At 52.5% G+C, this 15,666-nt stretch overlaps 5 protein-coding genes across 5 annotated transcripts; 2 read left to right on the forward strand and 3 right to left on the reverse strand.

Moving 5' to 3' along the window:
• Nucleotides 1-3,526: 3,526 nt before the first annotated feature.
• Nucleotides 3,527-4,756, reverse strand: NCS54_00791800 (Hypothetical protein; the record flags this gene model as incomplete). The annotated part of the gene is made up of 1 exon (XM_053153322.1): nt 3,527-4,756. The coding sequence occupies one exon, from the start codon at nt 4,754-4,756 to the stop codon at nt 3,527-3,529; it is 1,230 nt and encodes a 409-aa protein (XP_053009297.1).
• A 393-nt stretch (nt 4,757-5,149) lies between these two features.
• Nucleotides 5,150-6,306, reverse strand: NCS54_00791900 (Histone-lysine N-methyltransferase, H3 lysine-9 specific dim-5; the record flags this gene model as incomplete). Its single annotated transcript, XM_053153323.1, has 3 exons — nt 5,150-5,616; nt 5,683-6,205; nt 6,262-6,306. 3 exons carry the CDS (start codon nt 6,304-6,306, stop codon nt 5,150-5,152), a joined length of 1,035 nt encoding a protein of 344 aa, XP_053009298.1.
• A 2,455-nt stretch (nt 6,307-8,761) lies between these two features.
• On the forward strand, nt 8,762-9,779 carry NCS54_00792000 (Ubiquitin-like domain-containing protein; the record flags this gene model as incomplete). Its single annotated transcript, XM_053153324.1, has 3 exons — nt 8,762-8,764; nt 8,832-9,602; nt 9,657-9,779. 3 exons carry the CDS (start codon nt 8,762-8,764, stop codon nt 9,777-9,779), a joined length of 897 nt encoding a protein of 298 aa, XP_053009299.1.
• A 678-nt stretch (nt 9,780-10,457) lies between these two features.
• NCS54_00792100 (Coatomer subunit beta) lies at nt 10,458-13,512 on the reverse strand (the record flags this gene model as incomplete). The annotated part of the gene is made up of 4 exons (XM_053153325.1): nt 10,458-10,606; nt 10,662-12,660; nt 12,714-13,134; nt 13,208-13,512. The coding sequence occupies 4 exons, from the start codon at nt 13,510-13,512 to the stop codon at nt 10,458-10,460; spliced, it is 2,874 nt and encodes a 957-aa protein (XP_053009300.1).
• Nucleotides 13,513-14,309: 797 nt separating this feature from the next.
• NCS54_00792200 (Hypothetical protein) lies at nt 14,310-15,077 on the forward strand (the record flags this gene model as incomplete). Its single annotated transcript, XM_053153326.1, has 6 exons — nt 14,310-14,347; nt 14,429-14,466; nt 14,535-14,630; nt 14,683-14,746; nt 14,799-14,886; nt 14,937-15,077. The coding sequence occupies 6 exons, from the start codon at nt 14,310-14,312 to the stop codon at nt 15,075-15,077; spliced, it is 465 nt and encodes a 154-aa protein (XP_053009301.1).
• Between the last annotated feature and the right edge of the window lie 589 nt (nt 15,078-15,666).

The following is a 15,666-nucleotide window of genomic DNA, read 5'->3' on the forward strand; positions in this document are numbered from 1 at the left end:
ATGGATGGATGTTTGTCTTGGGTCTTGGCAAGGGCAAGGTAGGTGACAGATGGATTCGGTAAATAAGCCGCAATACTAGTCTATTGATGGGGGAGGAGCTACGAAAAGCGTTGGGGGTGGGCATGGAAGTTATTATAACTCCTCGAGGTGAACCTGATCTTCCCTGGGTGTATAGCCGACTGGGCCCGGGAGTTGGTGGCCTGGCTGACGCTGATGATCGAACCACAGACGCCTGGGGATGGCGGCGATGGGCGATGCTTCGTCTGTGGGGCGGGGGTGTGAGTGCGGCACTGGGGCCGATCAGGTGCCCAGACGCCTACTGCACAGTTGAAGAGTGGAGGGTTCGCCCGGGAACGGCCTGGAGAATTAGGGGAGATCTGCCCTGGTGGTCTGGAAAGCGTAAAGACACCCGTGAGCTTGGGACTGGACGGGAGTTTTAGAGAGTGGGGAAAGCTGTCTGGAGGGTGTGGCACGATTGCGGGATGGAGCTTGAAAATGGCGGGGTCGGGAAGGATGGGATTGGACAGGTCTGCATTTTCACATTCGCAGCCTGTGCAGTCGACGAGGGTTGCTTTTTACACCGAGACCAGCAAAAATGTGCTCCTGACGATGATGGTGATGCCGGGCGTGCCGCCAGAGAGGCTCAGGGGGTCAAAAGACGCTGTTTTCGAAGATGACGATAACTTCAACAGCAATCAACCCATTATCGGCTGGACTCGGGAAATGCGTTTTCGCCCTCTGCTGCCCCAGATCTCGCTCCGCAACGTTGGCAAGGGGAGGCCCTGGAAAACCAGAGGGGAAAACATTCGACCACGGCAATGCAACCGCCAGGGAAGGCACCCGTATGCGGCCAAATGCGGGGCGCTCCCTTTGCCTGTCTCACCACCATGACCTCACCATGGTCTCTCTAGGGCCCTGGGTGGCCAGTTTGCTCAGAGGAAATCCCCTAAATTGCCCTTGACTGCCGCTCTGAAATCGCTGGCGAGTGGCACGTCTCGTGTGTCACTGGACCTCCTGCTTTTGTTGCTCCTTGCCCTTCCCCGGTTTTTGTGGCGCCACCACCTCGCCCTGTTGCATCTGCATCTGTGGCACATCGTGGCACATCTCGTCTTCCATCTCAACCATCTCGCCCAATCCTTGACACGTCTGTTCTCAAACAACGAGAGAGAGAGGCCTCTGCGGCTGTTTTATTGATTTCTATGTACTTTTACTCGGTCACTTTCCGAGTTCCCCGCATTTCCCTACTGCACCTCATCCCCCTACTGCTGTCTCTTCCCGGTCACACTCTTGGCTCACAAGGAACGCTCCTCTAACAAGACCTTCTTTTCTTTCGACGGTAACACAAGCACGCACACCCCGTTGCGTACACGTTTTCAGCCGTCCCTCCACGCGCGTCAAGGCGCGACAAGACACGCGACTGGCCATCTGCAAGAAGCCACCCTGCTGCCAATCCAAACGGGACCCTACCACTGATCTACTAACTCTGCAGTTATTATCCTCACCGACCACATCATCGCAGGGTCGATCAATGCAAAAATCCCTTACAGCAAAGAACAAAACTCAAAGACGGTGTTCCTCCTCCTTCGTATCCGCATTCATATGCCGCTTCTCGTCACGGCGCTTCAGCCTCCTTCAATCCTGCAGCCACGATGGGGAATCCCAGGGTCTAGGCTAAGCAATTCGATCATGGCTCCACGAGACCGCAGGGTCATGGCGGGTCGCTGTCCACAGCATCCACCGTCAGGCACGTCAAGCTTGTATCCGTCTTGAAGAGCCTCGGTGCCACCATCACATCGTTTTGTATTCAAGACGTCAGGATATCACCACGACTGTTGTCTGAGACGGAAGACGACAAACAACGCAACGCCGACCTGCCGATCAATCCAGTGTGTGCTGCATGCCGCCGTTTTGCGCCCAGCTTGCCCGTCATGTCCTTTATTGGACCGTCCCGTGGCCATCCCCCGCGACTTGCGCTGCAACCGTCGCCGTTGACTTTGATCCTCTTGCAGCCAGCATGGCCTCAATTCAAGTGATCTGGGCTTGCTGAACAACAAGTGAAACCAGCAGCTCCCCTCTTTAAACCTGTGCGTTCCCCAGACGGACGTCTCCGTCTTCCGGGCCGGCAGTGGACACCCCCCTTCCCGGCAACATGAAGCATGGGCGGCCCGGTTAGATGACCTCTTGCTTCTTCAAGCTGGACGCGTTTCAACAGATGCCAATATGCCTGACCGCCGAGTTATTGTCAGCAAGCTCATAGGTCATTGCAAGTAAGTACATGTCAGAGGCTTGCGGAGAAACTGTCGGTTGCCGAGGCAAGACATTCTCGGATATAGCTTTGCTGCTTCCGCATTCACCGAGCTCCTGAACTGCATCTTTATTGCCCAATCTCCCTCTTGGAATGTGCCAATTGGTTCACGGGGCGCCTTCGGCCATGGATGTGATACAAGTGCAGATCCAACAAGAGGTCGGTGTCCGAACTGCATCACTTATTCCAAAGCCAAACTCCGTGACGGGTAGTACACCAGGAAATAGACCCTCCTTGGCATCTGGATTCGCCTGGCTTTATGGTAAGTGCAAGTGAACGCTTACGCGGGGGGGTGGTCGATCCCGAATACCGAGTCAAGGCCAGCAGAAGCCATCACGCACAAGGCAGCAAGGCTAATTCTTGCATGGGATGGCGCTTGTGGTCTCTTGTTATTATTTGGAATCAGCAACGTCACTCGTCACCTCATTTGGTGTCTATTGACATCTTTAACAAAGACGTAGCCGATGGGGGAACGATGTTATGTCCCAGTGGGAGCTGAGTGTGGTGTTACACATGCTCGTGGCTATTTGCTCTTCCACCCTCCCTTTTATGTCAAAAAAGAAGCTCTCCCGGTACATACGACCATACCCACCGGAGAACTCGGGATCCCGTCCGCTCTCCCATAGATAAGCCGGTGAGGGGCGGATTAGTAGTTGGGTCGGTGACGACCAGCGAATCCCCGCTGTTGTATGTTTTTTGCTCTTCAAGCTGTTTCTCTTTTTGCAGAAAGGAGGGTCTATCTCTCCCATGGTGCATTTTCCCTCCTTGAACGAATTGAATCAGTTGTCTCCTTGGTGTAAAGAATGGGCGACAATAGATCTCTGGCCTGTCTGGGTTGTTGACGAGAATTGTGAAGTTGCCCCTACCCTAAATTCTTTTGATAATGTTGCGAGATCAAGGCCAACAGTTGCAAAAAGGAATGTGGAGGTTCCAGGAAAAGAATGATCAGGTTTTATTACTCTCTATTCCCTGGGTGCATCAAGTTAAAGATCGAGTTTCTCTGAAATGTAGCAGTATCTCCAATCATGTCTGTGGGCTGCTCTCACGACGAGAAGAAGCTCATGATACAGCATACAGCAAGACGCACACTCCTTTCTTAACTTCCAATGGGTTCAGAAAAAGAGACACATCAGTGAGAAAAATGACACGTCTTGGCTACACCCCCCTTTAGCTCTCGCATTACAAGCTCACAGATCTCCTTGCCCTCTTCAGCACCAGACCTTACATGAAGTACAAGGTCTGATCTGGTTCTTCTGGTCTGTTCCTACTTGGGGTGTAAGTTTCCCTGCCCTTCCCAATCCCTCCGAGATACCCTACTTGCTCGAGCACATCCTCCTCCGTCAGATCCTGTCTCTCCCTGAGTTTAAAGTCGTCCTCGTCATCCTCCTTGAGAACCTTTGGGGATGGATACTTTTCCAGCCACTCCTGCCAGATCTGATCCCAGGCCTGGTCTAGCTTGATATCCTTTGGAACCAGGCACTGGCGCGTAAATAGCTGGCGGTAGCTGAGGAGGACCGCCGAGAGGAACTCGCCGACGGCCTCGCGGGATCCGATGACCCAGCTCTCCCTCCGAGGCGTCTCGTGCACTCGCCAGAGCTCGGCCGAGATGAGAAATCGGAGGATATAGTCGTGGAGAGTCCATTTCTTGAACTGTGCCCGTCTGGCAGTTAGGTAACTGTGTATTTTCTCCACCCTTTCCACCGTCTTGACACCAAACATGAGGTCCAGGAACACTGGCCGGGTGCGGATGAGTGCCGCCTCGAATTGCCTGTCGGTGGGGCGTACGCCTAGCCATACAAACCCAGCTAGCACCTTCGAAGCGTGGGATCGAATAGGTGGCGAGTCTATGAATGACAAGATCTCAAAGCACTTGCGGGTCATGTCCTCGGGGCTTTTCAGTCTTGGGAAGAGCATGATCACCATGGCCTCGGCGAGATCATGAAAGTAGTCTCCGACGGGGAGTCCATCCCCGCACTTCTCCTGATTCACGGGGTATGAGAGGGGCATCATGAAGACTCGCCCGTCTTTCTTACATGAGGGGTCACCGCACCATGACTGATATGGATCTGGCCTGCCCTCGGACATCTGTTGGCGGAGGAACGCTCGGCGAGTGTGATGATTCCGAAGAACTCCGCCTCGTGATGTAAGGCCAATCAGCCTCTTTGGTCGCCAAGCAGTGGTATGCTTGCGTGTGCAAGGCCTTTCGGCCATGTTGGTGTTCTTTACCTCATCATCGTTGCTAGGATTGGTATCAGATTCCGGTGCTTTGACAGGTGTTAGGGATGTGTTCATGTTTGTCCCGATGTCATCAGACGTGCGAGTCTCTGGGGATGAGGATCCAGGGACCTCAGTGCTCAGGGCGTTCTTCTTGGAATCCATGGTTTGCCGCAGAAGGGTGAGTTTCAAAGTAGCAATGACAATTTCTAAGGGGAACACGCAGAAGAGACCCATGGCATAGATAAGCAGTCACCTCTGGCTCAGATAAATGTGTTTCCCACTTGTCGTCCTGGGATTCAATAGTGGAACACCAATAAGAACAATGAATATGAATGAGGGAGCCTAAGGAGTATCGTGACTCATCGTGGAAGACCATAGGGCCAGAACAAAGAACAGAGGCATATTGGCGACAAACCGGATGTTCTGGCGTAAGAGATGTGCATGATCAATAATGAAGAACAAAGATGAAGGCAGCAGGCCTGGCTGGCAGGAGGTCTGAAAGACAAAGGCACGTGGGACGTACATAGGTAGGCTCAAAAGTTTGTATGTGTGAAAGTCAAATAGTGGCTGGCTTGTTGAAGATAAATGGCCACGTGGTTGTGGTCGGGGTATGATAGTGCCGTAGATTCACCATAGGAACTTCCTGCACTTCTTGCTCCCACAAAGACACCGCGTCATGTGGCCTACATCACCTTCAGGCTCCTCCCCATCATTCGATACTCCGTCGACGTAGTCAAACGTAAGTTCCGTTCCTTTTGGAATATCCTTGATGGCAAACAGAGCTAGATCGTGAATATGCTTGTCGGCATGGTCTCCAACTCGAGCAAAGATGCGCATGTTGGGATCACAAGAGTGGTTGATGAATCGAGTTGGGCCTGACATGAACTCGCCATCAACCTCTAGCGGCGGACCTTTTAGGCGGGGATCATAGGAGTTTGGGTCGGTGAATTTGTCTAGGGCGAAGAGGTAGACGTCCTTTCGCTGAGATATGGCCGACTGGGACCGTCGGCGGTCTGCCTCTGTCGACGTGATGATCTCGCCGAGATAGCGGTCGACAAATTGACCTTTTTTAATATGGACTGTTGATCGTACTCCTGTAAGACCAGTCAGAAAACTGTCAGACGGAGACCGAGCAATAAGCTAAGCAAAGAATCACTCACCCCATCCACGGTCCTCAGTCCGAAAGATTTGCAGAGGAATCGTACGGCCACGTTCAACGACGCGGTTCGGGCAGTTAATGCTGCATGAGCAGCCTTGGTGGCATTCATAGATTGGCACCTTGGAGTCGTAGAACTTGGAGCGGAGAAGGCCAGCTTTGGAACCGTGTGTGTGGTACGCGTAGGCCTTTCTATGGATCTTTGGCACATCCACATCCATGCCGTCAATGCGATCTCCAAACGGGTCGTCATCTTCTTCATCGCTTGATTCATCCTCTGCCAGGTCGGCGAGACAGAGGCAGCTCGTGTACTGGCAGTCTCCGTCGTTGGCGCAGGAGCAGCCGCTTCGGAAGCTATCACCAGCTGGCTCAACACCTTCTCCAAGGACCATGTTGTTGATGAAGCGGAAGTCATCTGGCAGAAACTCGGAGTCTTCTTCATTGACTACCGTGATGGGGATGGTTGGGTGTGTCGGAAAGGAGCGGATCTGACACCAGTGGCAGCCATCGCGTTCGTCTTCGTAACCCTGTGACGAGGTCAGTCAAGGGCGCGATGGCTGGAGTGATGTAGATGACTACTCACCTCTTTTCCGTGGTAGAAGAAGTGCCTCTCGGTTGCCTTCTCCATTATAAATGCGCCTGATCACGGTGCCTCAGTGATCCACTCTGTTGTGGCCGAAACGCGGTTGTTGATGAACTATGGAGAGCTCATGCGAGGAATCAGATCGTATTGTTCGCGATGAGAAATTTCGCCGAGTCGACACAAAATAAGGTCCTCTTATTTTCTCCGAGTCATATACTTGATTTAGATGATATGGGGCGACACAAAATGCTGATTGACGAAGGGGGTTTACTGTGAGAGATGGATAATGAGTCGGTGGATGTTTGTGTAGGACAGGCTGGTGGCTGATTGGTGGGTGCCCTCGGTGAAGATCTACTCACCTCGGTGAGAGCCACCTTTTTTAACGGAAGGAGCAATGCTTCAATAAAGGAGGGCATACCAAATTTCTAACGCTACGTGGCATATCCGAAAATGGAAGCTATGAATCTACTCACTTATTTCAGCGTCAATTGAAGCCTTTGGTTGTTTCTTGCCCCTGCTTAGTTTGCCCCTTAGTCGCGTTTGCATGGATGTGAGCCCTTTGAGATACAATGTAAGCCTGCCAAACAACGGGATGGCGCCCTCCAATGACGCAAAATGGACATATGTAATAGGCTGACAATGATGCACTTATTCCCCAATGGCATCCTGTGATCACTTACAAGCCATCAAACGCTAGCGGGTCATTATGGTATGTCCTCTCCCCCGTTTCTAGCTCTGACGACGAGATCTATGTCATTCGGTCATTGAATTAATCTTCTTTGTGCCCCTTAAGTATTCAGAAAACGTTCTCACTTTCTATATACTTTTCCAGGGACTCGCTGAGAGCTCATGTCGTCGACGCAGTTGGACCTAAGGTTCTGGAAAATGTTTTCCGAGTACTCAACGAAGCCGGGGTAGACCATTCACGGCTAATTGCGTTTGTGTAACTTTTCAAATCGTATTTTGAGCTTTAGTGTCTTAAACGAGGATACCCCAAGTGCATACTGGATCTGTTAGTCGACATATTGCTAGAGTCCGTCTCGTTTGGTCCTTCTGAGCATGCTGTCGCAGCAAAGAACTAGCATTTGAACAAGGCATTTGAACAGGCGTACATGGGTTTCATTTCACTTTTGAGATAAAGAAGCGATAGAGACCAAGCTGTTATCGCTAGCCCTGTCTTTGAGTTTGGAGGATGACGTGGATCCGTAGACAACGATGCGAAGCTTCGAGATCAATTGTCTCATGATAACCAGTCGATGGAGGGCTCACAATGGCTCAAAGAAGTAATAATGCTACTCCAATCCTCAGAAACATGCCTGAGAACAGTATTTCTGTTAGGAAGTGTCAAAACTCGCTGTAACAAAGCGCCTATATAGCAAGACCATCAACAGTCAAGGTGAACTACAACATCAGATCATGACGCGTGCACCAGACCAAGCAATCAGTTCCCAAGTCCCACAATCGTTGGAACCGATGACTGCCTCTTGACCAACAGGCAAGGTCATTCGGTAACCTCAAAATGCCATCAGTCAAGGATCAGCCGAAGACAAGGTTCCCCTCCGACGTCTCAACCCCCCGGTCTGCCCGTCTACCTACTCAAATCCCTCTCCCTCCCCCACCAATGCCCCTGATACCGCCAGCAAAGAAAAAGCCAAGAGCTTCTCCTCTTTCTCGGCTCTTGCCTCTTGGTTCTTGCTTCTCTTGGTTGGTCGTTCTTGGGGTTTGGAGCTCGGGATTACATCAACAGACGTGCATAAGCTCTGCTGTGTGCATCATCCAACAGGAAAGGCCGCGTATCCTCCTCCAACCTTTCCCCCTCTCGAGTCGTCAGCCATTTTCCACCAAAGGTCATCAACCGACCTGTACCTATCTACCAACAGTACCAATTTACCCAGCAGGTAATCAGGTTGCGGGCAATAACGAGATACCATTACCACGCCGGCTTCAGTGTCTACCCATCCCACCAATTCACCAACAAAAAAACCGCCTCCGACTTCGCCGCTTCCGGGCTCTGTTCAGGCTTCTAGGCCCAGGCCTGCTAGGACTCGATCAAAGAAGGACCCTTCGATTTAGCTTGGACTCTTGGAGGTTTCCTTTTTTAGGCTCATCGAGTCCCGCTTTTGCGCCTCCCCCTGGTCCCTACAGTGCTTGTACTTGGACCGCCCCTAAAGACAGAGGTGGATGGATTTCGGCGACTCCAGATCTCGGTTCCCGTACTCGACTTCTGCGCCCAGCGTCTAAGCCTCGCTCCTCTTCCTGCTTTCAATATTCCTTCTTTCTCTCTTCATTTTTTACCTATCGACAACAGCCTAGACCCTGGGGTGACCTGTTGAATCCCGTCTCGTCATCTTTACGCTTAACAACTTAATTTGTGCGATCTGCGACCGACGTTGGCCAGCGATGGCCAGTCACTGAACCTCGACGACCCTCTGTCTCCATTTCCTTATTTCGCCTCCAATCCTCCCAAGTCAACGCCGATCTTCGCGACCCCTCAGACAAGATGGTGCGACTCCTCTTTTCTCTTTCCCGCGACCTGCGAGGCTTGCTATCGCCATGCTGACATCTTCAAGGGCTGCTGCTTCTCCCGCTCATCAGGCCCTAACTCGCCCTACCCAGGTGGCGCTCCCAACGCTTCGTCGCGCGCCATCAATCCTCCCCCGCTGGCCCTTCCAGAAGCCGTGAGCGGCCCCGTGCCTCAAATCCCCGCCGAGAGACGCCGTCGCCGTCGCCACGACCGACCTCTGGATCAGCATATCGATAAGCCTCTGCGACGACACGAATGGACTTCCCGCGATCGTACCTGGACAAGGAGAAAGCTGGACCAGGAGCGCGCAGACTTCTTCGATACGCGAGTCACGGGCAGGCCCGAGATCTGGCAGACGGTCCATGCTGCGCTCAAGGTGCTATGGGACCCTGCGAGTCAAGATACTCAGGATGACGGCTCCAACGGCCTTGCGACGGCCCAAATGATCCTTTCTGCCGCTGAGATATCTCTCCCGACTGGAAATCTCGCCAACGGCGTGTACGACGCTCTCGGAAACTACTACCAACTGCCCGAATGGATTGTCTGTGACCCGCGGAACGTGCAAGAGGATGACCAAGAAGGCGCCAAAGGTGATGCTTCGACAGTGGGCGACGACACAGTAGCAGACGACGACCTAAGTGATGATGACGACGAGATTGAGGGCAGAAAACGAGAAAAAGGCAAGGAAGTCATAGATGTGCGGGAGCAGGTGATTCTGCGAGCCAGGCTCAGTGAGAACGGCCGGGATATCAAAGTCCGAATAACAGAGACAGAGTCGGTCCGAAGCGTGGCTAAGAAGATCGCCCAGGAGGCTGGTGTAAGTTGTTCTTCATTTTCGAACGTTCAACGGATTTGCTGACTTGTCTCACAGCTTGCATCGACAAAAAAGATCCGCATAGCATACCTGGGCAAGATTCTCAAGGAGAACTCGTCGCTCTCGGCCCAAAACTGGCAGACCGGCCATATGGTCAATGCCCTCGTCTTCGACCGGTAATAAACCAATCGCTGGTGTGAAGTCGTCACCTCGCCGCTCGTCGACATCCTCTGTGTCCTGACCCGGCAGCTCAGTATGACTCTGATGAGACGAACGTCAACGCAGCTTCTCCCTCACAGTCCCCTTACAATTACACGCCTCAATATTTCATCAACGGCTCCTCCCCTTTCTTTTGGTCTGCTGTCATTGGCCATGTCTGGATAATACCCATTTCAGTTTTTCCTGTTGTCTGTCATTTCTGGAGTTTGGTCGGTACTGGCCCAGCGAGTCTTGATTTATCATTCAAGTATTTCTTTAGCCCATGCGTTGAGATTGCTTCTGCATATTCTTTTGAATGCTATTCTTACACGCCGTACATTTGCCCCATGATGCTCCTGATGTTGCTTTGCGCGGTACAAGATAGTATAGACTCATTAATTCATGCACCCACTCAACGAAGAGCCTCTGGCCGTCTCCCGTGACCCATATAGAAAACCATATGCCTTTGTTTGGAATCAACGTCTACCTAACCTGCTTACAATTGAACTCTACCAGGGACCCATCGCATAGCCTTTTGGTGGGAAAACACCCATTAACATGCTCCGACCCTGACTCCGCTCCAACCATCGTCATGAATCTTGCAATGCTGCAGCAACCTTTCTCATGCGATCCGGGTGCTTACAACTGTCATCAACTGGCCTAGGCTGTCGAGCCGATCTTGTTCAGACCCTTCAATGAGCCCAGGCTCAGCGCCAGACCCTGCGATCGGCTTCTTATCCGAACGAAACCGGTGATGGGTCCATCCTCACCCTCCTTCTCGATGCTCAGGTTGGCCAGAGCATCCTCACCTAGGTAAAATGTTAGCATGGTATATTCTTAAGCATGTTGATGGGAGCAACTTACCGAACACACTCCTCGCGTAGAGGTTGGCGCTCAGGAACTGGCAGTCACCCTTCAGACTAGCCTCTGGTGTGAGACAGTTCATATTTGTGCAGGCCATCAGCTGGTCAAGGAAATCGCGTAGCGACTTGGCCTTCGAGTTGATATTGACCTTGTTCTCCCACTCAAACTCGGTCCACATGGTACGGAACTGGGTCTCGGTGCAGGTAGCGGGCTGAATGTAGTCCATAATGTCAACGTGCAGGTCGTTGAGAATAACCACGTTAGTGTCAGTGGAGTGAGCCCCATCGTACACAACGTTACCAAAGATGACACCTGTGTCAGTTGATGAAACCTTGATTGTGCACTGCACATTGTGGAAGTCGTGAGGGCCCAGGTTCTGCGTGGTCGGGCGCTCAACCACCTTGAGGTCACCTAGGGTGGCAAACTCAACCGAGAGGTTCTGGAGAGTCTCGGTCGTCTGGTTGACCAGGAGGACATCGAGAACGATATCGAACTGATGAACCTTGACATAAGCCTCAGCGTAGACGGGATCAGAGAAACCGGTGAGCTGAACCACACGGCTAAGCTTGGATGAGAGATCCTCAGCAGTGCCTTCACCACCAGTTGCCCGCTCCAGATCCACCTCGATCTCATCGAGTCCGTCGGAAGCATTCTTCTTGGCGAGTTGTCGGATAGGCACAACATCATCGACCTGCACGGCAGTCTTGGCCTTCTCGAAAGCCTCCTTAGCCGCCCTCTTTTTCTCTTCAACCTGGACCATGGCACGGAAAGCCTTGCGAGTGTCGTCCAACCACACAGTCTCAAGCTCCTTCTTCTGCTCAAACTCAGCCAGCGAGCGCACGCAGGACATGATTCGGTCCACGGAGTCTTCATCGATGGGTGCCTTGACGAACTGGGACTGGCCGACTCGGATGATGGAAATCATGATGAGCATAGCCTCAGCCCTCAGGGCGTTGGTTCGTGCCTTGTCGGAGGAAATCTCGTGGTGTCGCATCACGAGCTTGACAAGAGTGGAGGACAGGACAGTCGCCAGGTAGTAGTCGCCATCGAGAATGAGCTGACGCAATGGGGGCTTCTGAGCAGCCTTGACGGCTTCAAGCTTAGCAGCAGCCGAAGACTGGCTGGTGAGAGCAGTCTCAGTAGCATAGGTGCCGTCGGCGAGGACCTTGCGGGATCCAGTGGGCGCGGCTTGCTTAGAGGTCCCGTTGATGTGGTCATCAGCCTTCTCGCCGTCGTCATGAGAGTCCAGTAGCCGTTGCTCAGAGGCAAGAATAGGCATCTCACCCAAGCTAGCACGTATTCTCTTCCAAGCCTCACGGATATCCTTCTCTTCAAGCGAGTACTCGCCAATGATCCACATGATACCCCGGTACACCTTGCCAGCCCGGACCTCGCCCAGAGTAGAGACGAGACGCTCAATGATGGTAGTTCGGAGGCTGGGGAATTTTTCAACAACCTCCTTGACAAAGTTGATAACGTCCACAGCGGAGACGTTGTTAAAGTCGGCAATGAAGTCCATGAGAAGCTCCACAACGCTAGCAGCAACCTCAGAGAACTTGATGGCGCACTGGTGAATCGAGTGGATGAGGAGGGATCGATATTCAGTGTTCTTCTCATACTCCTGGTCAACAGTCTTGGAGAGCTCCTTCTTGAGCAGCAGAACGACCTCTTCGACGTTCTTGCTGGAGACCATCTCGAGGGCAAGGCCAAGTGCCTTTCTTCGCACATCAATATCAGTGCTGGAGAGGACACGCAGGATCTCCATGGTCAGGTCATCCAAGATACCCTCGTTCTTTTTGCGCAGCTGGTCGACCCGGTCAAGCACGATAAGCTTGACATTGTTGTCCGCCTCCTTGATGCTCAGCTCGATAAACTTGGCGGCGGCGGCCTTGACCGCCACGGGGTTGTTGGTCAAGGCAGTGAGGGAAGAAGCGGCTTCATATACAACGGTGGATGCGCCGGCTTCTAGCAGATCGAAAATTAACCTCAGATATCGTGCCTACCAATTGTCAGTTGTTTGGCAAAGCCTGTCGCAACGAATTCGAGACAGACCTTGTTCTGGGAGTTCTGAACAGCATCCTTGCGGATGAACTCGAGCTCAACAAGCTGAAGAAGCTCCTCTGCGTTGGGGATGCCCTCGAAAACAGACCCCAGGTATGAGAGCGCAGCATCGTGATCAATGCTGGAGAGGGCTGCAAAGGCGTTCCTCTTGCAGGTGGCATCGCTCTCTCCCATGAGGAAGGTGGCGATGAGTTCTGAAGCATCGGGAATCAAGGAAGGCGAGTGTTGGAAAATGGAGGAGATGGCGAAGACAGCGTTCTTTCGGACGTAGGCATGTCGGTGCTCCAGGCAAGATCGTGCCGAGGAAAGGAGGGGTTCGATGAGCTCAGCCTCTCTCAGCTTGCAGAGGAAGCGCAGGGTGTTGCCTCGAATGTATTCGTTGGGGTGTTGAAGATCGTTACGGATACCGTTGCTACACGAACATAGTCAGTGATGTGCGGCCGATGCGACAATGGGATATCGGCACACGGGCAAGGGAGACCTACCAGACCAGAATCATCTCCTGCTTCAACTTGCCGCTGCTGTCGAGCTTGGGGCAGATCTCGTAGTAGAAGTAGAGGAGCTTCTTGAGCGGCTTGTACTTTGAGGGCATGACGAAGCGGATGATGTGCATGAGAAGCGTAGGCATAGGATCTCCGTTGAGCATAATGGTCAAGATGCGCTTCATGGTCTCGACCTTGGTCTCGTCGGTACCCTTCTCCAGCTGCATGCGCAGATCGGAGACGGTGGGGACGTCGGCCGCATTGTCCTGGTGGACGAGACTGTATGCGTTCTCGAGAAAGCCAGACATCTTGACGAGTGTCAACGGCGGCTGGCCGAGGAGGTTTGTGGTGGTGGTAGTGGTTGTTGTAGATGGGACGTGGCTCTAAGGGGAACGTGGGAAGTGGGATCGGAGGTGTAGGTGGTGTCTAGTCGGCGGTGGGGAGGCTCAGCTCAGGGGTGCCTGTTGCTTGAAGCTCTGGAGCTCTATTCGTCAGGACAAGTAGCAAAGTCCGTCTGGGCCATTCGTTGAGTCGTCACAGGGCGCAATCGCCGACAAGTATCGCCAGAATCCCCGTTGATATTCTGGGCCAGCTCTGGGCAGCGTCAGCTTCAAGAAGATCTGTCCTGCCAGCGCCATGTCGAACAGGTGGCACTAAGCGAGTTGACGGTCACGTGAATTAGCAAGGGGGAAGTAAAGCCGGCGCTATTAGTTACAAGACAATATTGAGACGATCTGTGAGATAGATGGGAATAAATATACAATGAGGACTATAAATTTGGTGTTTCTCTCTTAAGCAAACATTGTCTTGTTTTTGACCTTCAATCTTTGCGAAGCTGAGTCCTTACTGTCGCAGGTCGGTAAGCTCCATGCGTCTGGCGTTGTATTCCTGAGCCCGTGTGGCTGGCTGTCGAAGGTGAAGGGTCTACACCTTGGTGGTGAAGCTGTTGTGCCCCGCAAATGGGGTCCGTGCACTCTCCTCTCACCGTGCCCGTTCTTCCTGTCCCGAGATCCCTCTTCAGCCTTGCGAACCTAAGCGCAGCATTTCTATTTCTCCCCAGCCTGACGACTTCGGCGGTCTTCCCAGTCTACCTACGGTTGCCACAATGTCTGCCTCAAACGAGCCGTTCTACCTTCGATATTAGTATGTCTTGCCATTTGTTCATCTTGATGCTCCACCGCCTTGTCGCATTCATAACCCATTGCTAATGACGTCTGTAAACAGTTCTGGCCACATGGGCCGCTTCGGTCACGAATTTCTGGGTACGAATTGCTTGGACTGCTCCTTATGTAACCGTTCATAGCCACGATCTGACACCAAACGCAATTAGAATTCGATTTCCGAGTCGTTGGCGATGGTCGCAGCGCGGTCGCGAGATATGCAAACAACTCCAACTACCGAAATGATAGCTTGATTCGCAAAGAAAGTAAGCGTTCTTGGCATAAACTGGGGGTTGATGGTCTCTAACGGCTCCATAGTGTGTGTGAGCTCTGTCGTAGTTGACGAGATCAAGCGCATCATCAAGGCCAGCGAAATCACCAAGTACGCGAGACCCCTTCCACGATACCCCTTGATTGCACCTAACCCCATGTAGGGAAGATGATTCCAAGTGGCCACAAAAGAACAAGGACGGGCGACAGGAGTTGGAAATCCGCATCGGAAACGACCATATCGCGTTTGAGGTCAGTGGCCAGACTTGTTTACCAGGGCAATACACTAACAGGAAAGACAGACTGCCAAGATAGGATCTCTGGTTGACGTGACAGAATCTGCCGACCCCGAAGGCCTACGAGTATTCTACTACCTTGTCCAAGATTTGAAGGCACTCGTCTTCAGCCTAATTGCCCTGCACTTCAAGATCAAGCCCATCTAAAGGACCATCATGATCAAGCGCGAGGGGATGTGGCACAGACTGTTCGGCATCCAGCGCAAGTTGAGGCAATAGTCTGGATAATAGCATGGATGACCTGGTACTGGCGAACGATACCCTGGAATGTCAAAAGAACGGTGTGGGAACTCATCGATGGGCAGGGAAGATGTCTTTGGAGTATAACATGGAGATTTGGAGAAGAGAGGTTCACAACAGGCAGCTGTCAAGCGTCTAAGCGTCATCAGCAACCAAGGATGGGCTGCCACAGTACCATAGCTCAGATACAAGCTTCCGATCAGAGGCAAAGGTAAGAGGGTGAAAATCGCGTGCGCGCGGCATGTTGGGAAAACCTTGGAAGCCCTGGAAGACATGGTACGACATGAGATGGAGGTTTTTGAGAAAAATGCCAATCGCGTTTGACAACGCAAGGTCAAATCATGCTATCTGCCCTCTTCCGTATATTTCCAGCCTCGCACCCTGCACGCACCCGGGTCCAAAGGACAATACGCGCTCGGACGTTGGGGCTCACACATGAAATTCGGGGCGGTCAAGGAAGATGCCAAGGATGGATGAAGTGACGGCCTGGTCCTGG

The sequence above is a fragment of the Fusarium falciforme genome, chromosome 6 (genome assembly GCF_026873545.1).
Source record: "Fusarium falciforme chromosome 6, complete sequence".
NCBI classification, from domain to species: domain Eukaryota; kingdom Fungi; phylum Ascomycota; class Sordariomycetes; order Hypocreales; family Nectriaceae; genus Fusarium; species Fusarium falciforme.